Source organism: Mus pahari, chromosome 6 (assembly GCF_900095145.1).
Source record: "Mus pahari chromosome 6, PAHARI_EIJ_v1.1, whole genome shotgun sequence".
Lineage (NCBI taxonomy): Eukaryota > Metazoa > Chordata > Mammalia > Rodentia > Muridae > Mus > Mus pahari.
Window position 1 is genome coordinate 55,895,974 of NC_034595.1, and position 12,668 is coordinate 55,908,641.

At 40.9% G+C, this 12,668-nt stretch overlaps 1 protein-coding gene across 4 annotated transcripts in view; it reads right to left on the reverse strand.

The window, feature by feature from the left end:
* Positions 1–12,668, reverse strand: part of Prkaa2 (protein kinase AMP-activated catalytic subunit alpha 2) — a 75,035-nt gene that overhangs the window by 8,500 nt on the left and 53,867 nt on the right. For all 4 annotated transcript variants that reach the window (XM_021200108.2, XM_029539581.1, XM_029539580.1 and 1 more), the window contains 3 exons: positions 11,317–11,404; positions 9,113–9,337; positions 1,239–1,743 (listed from right to left, as the gene is read on the reverse strand). In XM_021200108.2, the coding sequence (XP_021055767.1) occupies positions 1,239–1,743; positions 9,113–9,337; positions 11,317–11,404 (818 nt within the window). The remainder of the gene's footprint in view (positions 1–1,238; positions 1,744–9,112; positions 9,338–11,316; positions 11,405–12,668) is intronic.

A 12,668-nucleotide genomic window follows, 5' to 3' on the forward strand; every position in this document is an offset into this window, starting at 1 on the left:
GGAATTGAACTCAGGACCTTTGGAAGAGCAGTCAGAGCTCTTAACCGCTGAGCCATCTGTCCAGCCCCCTATATGTTGATAGTAATAAAAATATGCCATAATGAAGTATAATAGTTAATACTGAACAGTGTTGGCACTGCATGGGGACTCTGAAGTTGTACTGAATGCCCTTCATATCACGAGATGGTTATGATTCTATGGGAAGAAGAGATGGAAGGTTATAGCTTTGAAATGATATGATCTGGTATGCCGTTGACAACGGTAGACTTGTGATGGTTAATACTGTTATCATGACAAGGTCTACAATCACCTCACGGACACACCTCCAGGCATGTCTGTAATGTAAGAGATTTCCTAGATGAGGGAAACTGAAGTGGGAAGGTCTAGACTATAGGTGGGCAGCACCATTCCATATGCTGGAGTCCTGAACTAAGGGAGGAAGTGAGTGGAGCAGCAGCAGCCATTGCTTTCTGCTTCCTGACTGAACATAGTGTGAAGTTCTGCCTCTCCACCCCTGCCTCCATGATGTCCTGCTGTGATGGCCTGTGTCCTAGAACAGTGAGTCTGAATAAACCTTCCCTCCTCACTTCTTCCCTCCCCTTGCCCCCTCCCTTTCTCCTCACTCCTTCCCTCCCCACTTCTTCCCTTCCCTCTCCCCCTTCCTTCTGTCAAGTATTTTGTCACAGCATGAATAAAGCAACTAACATGTCAAGGATTTAAAGGCCAGATGAGAGAATTTCTCCACTTGGAGAAGAGTATTTGCTGATTGAATGAATATGTCTTGACAGCATAATATATACCAAATACTAGCTGTCCTAGACATCGACCATCTATGCCGAGAGAGAGAGGAGAGAGAGAGAGAGAGAACAAACTTCTTAAAAAGAGAAAAAAGTTAAAAGAAATTGCCTTTCAAGATTTCCAACATTTGTTGCTCTGAGCCATGCTGAGAGAGGTGAGCTGTTTTCGCAGATAACTTCAACTGCACAGCCAAGAATGCTATGCTGGAAATGGAAATATGTCCCCAGCATCAATAGCTCTTTGTCCTTTATTATGTTTCAACTGTGTGTGTTGTATAATTTAAAAGAATGAACCATGTCAACCAAAAGCATGAAGCTTGCTACAATTATTTCTAAGTCAAAACCAACTTTGTGTGGACCTCAATACTCAACCACTTTGACAATTTCTTATGTAAGAAAACTCTCCTGGACCAACAGCCTTAGCACATTGTGATTTCCTACCTTCCATTCAAAACCCAGCTGCTTCATAGCTCGGTACACTTCAGCCATAATGTCACACGCTTTGCTCTGGCTTCGGATTCCAAGATGCCACTTGGCTTTTTTCACAGCTAGAGACTTGGGCTTCGTTGTGTTGAGTGCATCCAGTGGACAGCGTGCTTTGGGGCTGTCTGCGATGAGAGGTGGCATCCTTTCTGGATGTGGTTTCAGGCCTGGAGGAATATGCATGGCGCTGTCATCCATAAAAGAACCTGATGGAGGACTAGAGGCGAGGTAGAACTCACTGGCTTGGTTCATTATTCTCCGATTGTCAATGATAAGATGATAAGCCACTGCAAGCTGATCTTGCGGGTCACCACTATACAGACTGTTCATCACTTCTGACTCTGTACACTCGAATTTCTCACAGACTTCCTTCACAGCCTCATCGTCAATGACGTTCGCATCGTAGGAGGGGTCTTCAGGGAATAGGTAGCTGGGCAAATCCTGTTTAAACCACTCATGTTCTCTAGGAGAAACACCATACACTCTACTGTAAGAACATTCATTGATAAGTCCCACATAATGTAGACATGTGGCAATACAACATAAAGACTCTAAAATACTGGTCTCAAGTCCCAGCTCTGCCTATTGACTATGTGACCCTACGCCAGTTAATTAATCTCTATCCCTGAATAAATAGATATTTATTCAGATATTTAGGCTCAAGATACTTCCCTGAAAATGAACAAAGTGGGTCTGTCACTTTGAGGAAAATGATGGCAATATTTGTAGCCAGTGTTAGAATCCTAAGTTTCCAAGCAAACCCAGATGATGTATAATAATTTGTTCCCACCTCCTAGAGTTTGATGGTGTTTCTCAAGATCTAAAGATGTTCTGATCGTTAGTATTGATAATACTGAACCTGACTTTTATAGTGTAAAATGAAATGTTGAACATCTGTATATTTCAATAGTGCAAGATTTCCCAATGATGCGAAAAAATTACACATGCATGAGAAGGTCACTTAAAATGTAACATTATTATATAACTATAATGAGGTAAAATACAAAACTTCATTTTCTTCTCAGTCGATACTGAAAGCTGTAAGCTAGTATGTAAAGCTTTGGTTTAGTATCAAAGAATACCACTATTATGAGGATGGCTATAAAATACTCCTTTATTTTCCGTCCACTTGCCTGAGTCCACATTTTCCTCAGTAACTGCAATGAATATAAAATATTACAAGATTAAATGAAGAAGTAGATTGAGAATCTAGCTGCTTCTGATTGAACTAGACATTAAGGAGAGTTATAAAAATGTAAGATGATGCTTTTCAGAATGTTTCTGAGTTTTCCCACTACACTTATTATCCTAGCTACTCAGAAGTCTGATTCAGAAGGGTCAAGTTCAAGGCTTGCTGCAGCTACAAAAGAAGCTAGAGGCCACTCTGGGTAATTTAGTAAGAGCCTATCTCAAATAAAATATAAAAGCAGATAGGGGAGGGACAGAGATGTAAGTCAGTGGAAGTGTTTGCCCAGGAAGCACGGGCTCTAGGTCCAATTCTTAGTTGTTTGTTTCTAAAAAGACATCTAAATAAACAGATTTTAAGTAAACTTAATTCTAATTTTAATTTTCATATGCTAACTACTGGTGTATTATTCCTTAAAAAATTCTTTGACGTTCTCAATAACATTTAAGAGTGTAAAGAGATACTAAACCTAAGATGTTTGCACACTGCTCTCTTAATCTTACTTCCCCTCACTTCTGGACCTTTATGTCTAATATCATGACTGCTATCAAAAAGTCTTCAGAGATTGTATACCAGATGAATGTAAACAAATATTAAAAATAAATGGTTACAAATACACAAATATCCTGATAAAACCTGGGGGTAGAAACCAGTTAATGAAAGCCCATGGCTCCGCGTGGGAGGCAGAGCAGGGAAGCCACACAAACAAACACTGGGCATGCACCAGAATGAACAGCAGACAGACAGACAGACAGACAGACAGACAGGCCAGTGCATAGAAGCCAGTTACTGCATCAAAAGACGCAAGAAATGAAAATATCTTGAGACAACAAGGGTTTTGTCATGTTATAAGAATTGCTCTGGTCCAATATCATAAGAGTAGTGAGACATGGGACAGAATGGTAAAAGAAATCAAGTATTGTAGACTGTTGTAGCAAAACTGTCAAATTAACCTTTTATAACTATAAAAATTTCCCAATGGATTGTAATGATCTGGGTGTTTCACTCAAACACTGGCTTTATAACTTCAGTAAGAAAGTGAGACATGGGTTTTTACGCTGCCTCTCCTAAGCATCCATTCTTTTCAGCTCCACAGAATCCTTAAGATCCAACAGTCTCACACTCAATGTGGCTGAGGAAAATCATTGGAATAACAAGGATGGAGTAGTGGAATATTGGAGTTCTCTACAAGTCCCATCCCATTAAGAACTACCCCTTTTACATACCTAGTGTGCTGGTTGTTCTTTGTCAAGCTGTCACAAATCTAGACATTTCTAAGGAGAGAGAATGTCAACTGAAGAAATGGCTGGATAAGATTGGCCCACAGGCAAGTCTGTTGGGCATTTTCTTGATTAACAACTGATGAGAGAGGGCCCAGCCCATTGTAGGTGATACCACCTCTGGGCAAGTGGTCCTAACTTGTAAAAGAAAGCAGGCTGAGTAAGTCACCAGGAGCACGCCAACAACCAGCTCTACTCCACGGCCTCTACTTCAGTTCCTGCCTCCAGGTTCCTGCCCTGACTTCCCTTAGTGGGGGACAGTCACCTGGAAGTATAGGATGAAATGAATCCTTTCCTCCCCAAATTTCTTTTGGTCATGGTGTTTCATTACAGCAATAGAAAGCCTAAGATACCTAGCAATTCCCTGAATACTTCCATATATGGCTTTGTCTTTGATATAACTTAGAATTCTATTACTGAAAGCCACCAGAGTTTTTGTAAAAAAAAGAAATCAGTGCCTATTGTTTAATATTCCAGCTATCAGGAATGGCAATCAAAATTGGGTAACACACACATACACACACACACACAAGCATGCACATGCTTATAGAGTCTTATCCCCTAGGTAAGGCAAGCTCAGAGCAGACACAAGGCCAGCATGGAGAAGGGAAGTCGGCATGAATTCTCACCCCGCTAAGAGGCTGTTGCTAACTTTCTTTATGGACTGTGATCCATGATAGGTCTAAAAGGCTCCACCCAAGACTATATGGATAGCAGTAGCTGGATGAGAGAGAGAGAGAGACAGAGACAGAGACAGAGACAGAGACAGAGAGACAGAGACAGAGAGAGGGGGGAGAGAGGGAGAGACAGAGAGACAGAGAGACACAGAGAGAGACACAGAGAGACACAGAGAGAGACAGAGAGAGAGACAGAGAGAGAGACAGAGACATAGAGAGACAGAGAGACAGAGAGAGACAGAGAAAGAGAGACAGAGAGAGAGAGACAGAGAGAGAGAGAAGACAAAGTCAGGTGGTGTGGAATAAGGGAGGAGATGGAGAGAGGAAATGAATATAATAAAAATACATCAAAATAAAAAGTACTGTAGCCAGGCGTGGTAGTGCACGCCTTTAATCCCAGCACACGGGAGGCAGAGGCAGGCAGATTTCTGAGTTGGAGGCCAGCCTGGTCTACAGAGTGAGCTCCAGGACAGCCAGGGCTATACAGAGAAACCCTGTCTCAAAAAACCAAAATAAATAATTAAATAAATAAATAAAAAGTACTAAATTTTCAAAGAACCAAAAGTATTTAAGACAATATCTTATTACATTGCCTAGGTTAGCCCCAAGCTCACAATCATCCTGCCTTTTAGCCTCCCAGATGCTAGAAGGCACATAAAAGTCAGCACACTTAGCCAAGTTTCAGATTAACTTGATTCCAAGAGTTGGGGAAACAGATCCCTTGGGATCAGTGGCTGGCCTTCCTATCCAACTTGGCAAGTTCCAGGCCAGAGAGACCTTTTCTCAAAACAAAACAAAAACAAAAACAAAAAAACCTTGGCTGCCACCCAAGGAAGAGCATGAAAGCACGGACGGTTGTCGCTTGGTTACCACACACATGGGCACCCATGTAAATGAATAACCTCACACATAAACATACACATGCAAAAGTAAGGTGAATTATTGAAGGTTCTGATATTCAATTAATTTTAGATCTACAAAAGTAGCAAGCTCACATGGCTCAATCTGGGATTGCCTTCTCAGTGATTTCACTATAAATGGGGAGTAATTTAAAAAAACAAATATGTTAAGGAATAAGATCACTATTAGTAACCAGGAAAAAAACAATATCCATATCCACCGTTAAGCTTCAGATCCACTGTTTTCAAGCACAGTAATTTTAATACTACTATCAATGCTACTACTAGGTCTACAAAAGCTGAAGGAAACAAATCTCAGATTTCTAAGAGCACCTGTCTCTCCTGTTTATCACTGTATTTCTGGCACTCAACTTAGGACCTCTCACACAGCAGATGTTAAACATATACTGGAAGAAAAGCAAAAGCAAATAAATAAGCAAATAAGTAGAGACGTTTTTCTAACATGGCTGCTGAAGAAAATATTGTGCAGACAAGTTGAGCATCTTCTCCAACCAGAAAATCCTAACTCTTAATGCTCGCAAATCTCAAATCTTTTAGGCTCTAAAACTTCTGAATGTAAAGCATTTTTGGATTTTGGATAAGGATGGTTAACTGGAAAAAAATTCTATGCAAATATTCCAAAACCTGAAAAACTCAGATATATAAAACACTCCTGCCTCAAGCATGTCAGATAATTATACCCAACTTTCACAATGACAGTAAGTTACTAAGTATCATAGTATAAAAGAAATACAAAGTATTATGAGGAAATTAAGGAGAAATAAATGTTATATAACTTATATAGCAATCTAGGATAGTAAAAATAGCATCGGTTTTAATTCAAAAAGGTTCTGAATTCCAACTTTTCCCTTTATAGGTAGCCCAGGCTGGCCTCAAAGATGACCCTGAATTTCTAATCCTTTGGCCTCACCCTTCCCATCACACCCCGAGCTGGGATGACAGCTGTGTACCACCATAACCAGTTTGTGCAGTGTTGGGGGCGAACGTAGAGCTCTGTGCATGCTGTACCAGATGCATGCCAACCAAGTTACGCTCTCAGCCCTTGGCTGGATAATCTAGAGCAGGATAATCCACATTATAAATATATGTCACACATGCGCGTGGCATATTTTAATACAAAAATGTGGTCCATAATTTAAAGTAGCTTATACTTAGAAAGAAATGGATTTATAACTAAGTCATGACACAACCTCAATTTCAGTTTATTGTTGTAAAATGAAAATAACAACAGCTACCTCTGAAAAGGTCAATATGTCATACTAGGTTAAATATGTAGCAAAATGCTTGCTGTGTATTAACTTTCAAAACTGTTACCTTTTATTCCTTTTGAAGTAAAATTTATCAAATTAAAATTCTCATATTGAAATATTGAACATAAACATAAAATAGTGAAAATTATAAATCTAAGTTATTACTTTAAGTATAGAAGTGTTATTACTTTGTCCTTTGGCTATAAGCTTTACCATGTAATGGTTAAGTCATCCCTCTATAGCCTAAAATATCACTATTTTATAGCACTTCCTATGGGTCAATTAATTCATCCCAACAGATTTAGTTACATTTTTCTTCTAAAGTCTGTAAACATATGAATAATTGTTTTTAAATAACAGAATTCTTTTACTATTCTAAATTTACAAGTGTTTATATAAGCAAGTACAAATATATTAACATGTCTAATTTTTCTTCTGTGGAAAAAAAAACAATTAGGAGAACTATTTATTCCAAAGAATTGTGAACAGAGTTTCCCCCCCTGTTGGTTCATTTTCATAACTAAATCTGGCAGCAGTTTTATAGCTGTACACTCCTATGCACAAGGGCTGGAACTGGAACAGGACAGAGAAAGAAAACAATGTTTTGGTTTGAACGCAGAATGTCCACATCCCCTACGGGCACCTGTGTTAGGACAAGTGGTTTCCAGCTGGTGATGCCGCTTATGTAGGTTGTAGAATCTGTTAGGAGGTCAGCAGAGCTTCAGTTGACAAAGTAGGCCACTGGGGGTGGGCCTCGGAGCCTAGTGCCCTTTCTACCCACAGTGCAGCAGGTCTAACTGCAGATGCAGTGTGACCAGCCCCTCAGGCTCCTGCCTTCCCCACCACAATGGACTGCTACATCTCTCAAGCATTGAGTCCTTCCTCCCTTAAGTTGTCTCCTGCCAGGCATTTAGCCACAGCAGTGAGGAATGTGAAAAGAGACCTGCAGCAGCCAGCAGGAAGTACCACCTCAGCCATCCTCTTGTGTCAAAACACTCCTCTGGCTTTAGGGGAAAAGGGGAAAGGTTTTGAAAGATGTCAGAAAGTCTGCTTCTAAACAACACGTTGAAGCCTTAGATATGACGAAAGCCTTCTAAACACATAAAGAACGTGTAGAAGACATGAGTATCATTCCTGCCATGACAATAGTTAACTCCTCAGCAATCACATGATTCTCCACAGCAAACCCACTAGTGGTTACTGGATCAAACTGTACCAAAAGTCATTTTCTTAAATATACTAAGATAACCATAGTGGGGCTCAGGAAGACAAATATCCCGTGTCCTCTCCAACTAGGACTCCAGCTTCTAAAGGATAGTACGGAGAGAAGGCCAGTATGGAGAAAGGGGCCATAAGACAGGAAATATGAGACTTTAATGGCGAAAGACAGGGATGGAAACCAAACATGACGTGTAAGGGAAATACAGGAAGGGGAAGGGGGAGGGGGAGGGGTGGGGTGGGGGATGTGGAAAGTACGGGTGAGGGCAATTCGTGCATCTGAGTTGAACATGGACAGACATGATTTGTGCTTATTCCCTTAGTACTAGGTTTACATAGCATTTTCACTGTATTAGATACTATTAATAAAGAGGATAAGCCAGCTATAACATGGTGGTAAGGCTTCAAGAAAATCAATGCAGTACATCACCAACCACACCCAAAACACAAAGTTCTCCACTTTCCACACCTGAAATGTCTCCAGATCCCCTCTCAAGTCCACTTTCAGTAACAGTGAAGGAGCAGGGAAGTAAACAGAAAGGTTCTTTTTTTTTTTTTTTTTTTTGGTTTTTCGAGACAGGGTTTTCCTGTATAGTCTGGTTGTCCTGGAACTCACTTTGTGGACCAGGCTGGCCTTGAACTCAGAAATCTGCCCGCCTCTGCATCCCAAGTGCTGAGATTAAAGGCGTGCACCACCACCACCTGGCAACAGAAAAGTTCTTAAGACAGTTTGTTCCCTGAGAGTTATAATGCAGGAGAGGAGAGGCACTCTCAGAAAGAACAGACAATGTGTGAAAGCGAAATAACAATGTATGTGCTGAAGGCTGCCTTGCACAATCAGAAGCTCCTACACAACGTGAGACCAGGAATGATTCCACAGAGCTGGGGCACGTGAGCAGAACGTAAAATGACTCGAATGCTATCAGGTAAGAGGGTGCAGAAAATAATGAGGGCAGAATAATATAATCGAGGGCACAGAACCTAAAATTGAAGGTGAGGCATGTGGTGGAGAAGGCAAGATGGGACTCTAGGAGACTGGTTCCTTCTCACACAGGCTCAGAGCTATGCCACTTATGCCAAAAGCATACAAGCAGTGTAAGACACTTGAAAGGCAAGGCACATCACCAGGTTTGCATAAGCCCAAAATTTAAAATTCCTTGTCACTGAGACAGTCATATTACAGCCCATGCTGGCCTTGAACTGGAGATCCCCTTGCCTCATCCTCCTGGGTGAGCGCAAATATTCTAGTATCACTACTACTACAATGAGAAGATGTGCAAAATGCCCAAAACTATAATCACCGTATGTCTTTGATAGTCGCTCGCTTCAGGGGGTCCACCTGGAGCATGTGCATCAGCAGAGTGGCAACAGAACGGTTGAGATAGTCTGGGATGTAAAACACGCCCCCTCGGATCTTCTTAAAGAGCGTAGGCACGTGCTCATCATCGAAAGGGAGGGTGCCACAGAGAAGGGCATACAGGATGACACCACAGCTCCAGATGTCGACCTCGGGACCTGCATACAGCCTGAGGAAGGAAGGCACAAGCCTAAGTCCAAGTGTCATGTCCCCTCACTGTTGGTATCCTGCTTATATACATGATAAATGCAAAACCAACTTGGTTACATTGCTATTTAAGGTCTTCACTGAAATAGATAGCAATTTCCAAACCTCTATAATTACTCTTCATAGAAAGTTATCAGCCCAACTAATTACACAAATTTGTCAAAAGACTTATTTTTATTTGTTAAAAATTAGTTATAAGTGCTAATTTAAAATTTACTATACTTTCTGGCCAGGCGGATGGTCCACACATTCGGAACCCAGAAGCAGACAGGTCTCTGAGTTTCGGGCAAGCCTGATCCAGAGAGTGCCAAGTCTCCAGGGTAACGTGCTAAGACCCTGTCTCAGAAGCAAACCAGCTAGCAATCAATCAATCACATCTACACTTTCTCTCTTAGTTCTTTAAGGAAACATTAAAGTAGATAAGTGCTTCACACACCCCAGCATGACTACGAGAAAATGATTATATGACAGAAAATTTGCCGTTTAGCACACATTTTAAACAAAACTTGAAATATTAAAGTACTTTACTAGTACCATATAGACAATGTTTAATTTGTATCTTTTCTAAAACATTACTTATTTATTTTTAAATTTTTATCTTAAATGGATGAGTATTTTGACTGCACGTATGTCTTGTATGTCTGATGCCCAGAGAGGTCAGAAGACAGTGTCAGATTCCCTAGGAGTTGGAAGCCCTCGTGTAGGTACTGGGAATCGAACCTGGGTTCTCTGAAGAGCAGTAAGTGCTCTTAACCATGGAGCCATCTCTCCAGCCCTTGTATGACAGAATTCCAATTCATTAGTTAATTTACTAGACAGTCAGCTGGGTTCTAGATAGTCAGTTCAGATCCGCACAGCTGGGCTCTGCACCACATGCCTCTCACTGTTTCTGGCTTGCCCTTCTTCTATATCAACATTCCCAACAGCACATTTCCAAAATCAAACTCTGGTTTGAGGTAAAAAAAAACTTTCTACAGCTCCAGTGGAAAGATCATAACCTGCTTCACTACAGTGCTGCCCCTAACTGACATTATTTGCCGTATCACCCAAGCTCCTCACTAAATCAATGTGTTCCCTAAAACTCATCAGCTGAAATTCTATCCTCAATCCGGTGGTATAAGGAAGTGATGATTTTGGGGAGTTCTAGCCCTGAGGTGGTTAAAGCCCTATAGAAGACTACCCCAGAGAGATCCCATTACCCTTTGACCACACACGCTTACAGTAAGAGACAGCGGGCGGCAAGGAATAGGCCCTCCACACACCAAATCCTTGTGCAGCTACAGAGCTAGGACAGGCAGACTGCGGCTGTTCATTAGGATGGTGTGCAGTGCTCTTCAGCAGCCCAGATGAACTAAGACTCTCACATCTCTATGGATAAGCACCCACTCAATACTTCTCTCAACGCAGCCTGTTAACTGTTAACTGGTAAAACCAGACCCTAACGATCTCCTAAAGCGCCACTGAGCTAATCACACGAGAGACTTCACTGTCTCCATTTGTGTAGTTTAATTGCTTCAAATCATATTGTCACCCAAATTTCACTCTTCCAAAGACAGAATACAAAACAACTGCCTGGAGACTGTGTGAAACACTATTAAATAACTATGTCTGATAAGTAAAGACAGTGGCTTAAATGTTAGCAAATCTTTACAGCTACCTGACATTTTCTAGACTAGAAAATAGACATTGCATAAGATCTGTCTCAGCCTTCACCAATAAACAAAATGCATGAACATATGTATTACAATCAAAATGCATAAACACATGTATTAGAATGCCTACATGGAGTTTAAAAAATGAACTGTTCTGCCTATAATAAAAAAATAAGTGAACAGTTGTTTCTATTATGTTAAAATATCTTTTCCCAAAGGAAATACAATTAAATATTACTAAAACGAATACAAAGTCACACAAAGCCCTACTTATCACTAAAACTATTACCTTCCTGAGATGACCTCAGGTGCTGCATAATTTGGCGATCCACAGCTAGTTCGTAGAAATTCACCATCTGACATCATATTAGATAGTCCTGAAAATGAAAGCAATTTATCAGATCCTGGATATGGAAGATATAGGTAAAACTATAATGAAAATTCTCAACTATTGCATGCTTCAGAAATCATAGTCATTATTTATGTCTAAACATAATGGTGGGTGGTAAGATGGCTCAGTGGGCAAAGCTGACAACCTGAATTCAATCCATGGATCCTAAAGGGACACAAGAGAGAAATGACTGTGGAGTCTTGTCCTCTGACCAACACACACATCTGTACTCTTTTACAAATACCTACAGACATCTCACATACACACACACACAAACACACACACAAACACACACAGAGGCACACACACAAATCTTAAATTAGTGTGTTACTAATTAGAGAGTTGCTTTTAGACTAGAAAGAAATGATTTTAAGGAATGCACATCATCACACAGAACGCTGAAGAGCACTGCATGTGTAGATGGAATGAACTACACTACATGAAAACTTTGACTCATTTCACACATACAAAAAAAAAAGACTATTTGAAATTATATTACTGTTTTAAAAAACAGAAGCACCATATATTATCTACTTCTCTGTATGAAGAAATAAAATATAGGCTGCTACTTAAAAAACAAACAAATAAACAAAAAATGCCTTAAGTCTTAAAAGGTTGTAGCTGGGTACTACATCTTTAATGCCAACACTCAGGAGATAGAAGTGAGGATCTCTGGGAGTTCGAGGCCAGCCTGGTCTGCATAGCAAGTTGCAGACTAGCCAGGGCTACATAGTAAAAGTCGATCTTCCCTCTCCCCCGCCCCCCCCCTCCAGACAGGGTTTCTCTGTGTAGCCCTGGCTGTCTTGGAACTCACTTTGTAGACCAGGCTGACCTCGAACTCAGAAATCAGCCTGCCTCTGTCTCCTGAGTGCTGGGATTAAAGGCGTGCGCCACCCCCCCACCCCGGCTTCTTTTTTATTATGCTTAGACAGCAGACCAGCTCCAGCTGATAAGCAGGCTGGTTTCCTTGGAGATGGGGCCTCACTGCTATCCAGGAGCCTCCTGTTTCAACTTCCTGGGAAAGGGTTATAAATTAGAGACCTTTGATTCAACATAGTAGAAATAATCTTCTGAACCAAAACTCCAGCTAAACTACTTACTAGAAGAACTAGTAAAGCTAGTGTAAAGACAGGTACAAGGGCTAGTGAGATGGCTTAGTGGTCAAGAGCACTGACTGCTCTTCAGGAGGTCATGATTTCAAATCCCAGCAACCACATGGTGGCTCACAACCATCCATAATGAGAAACAAA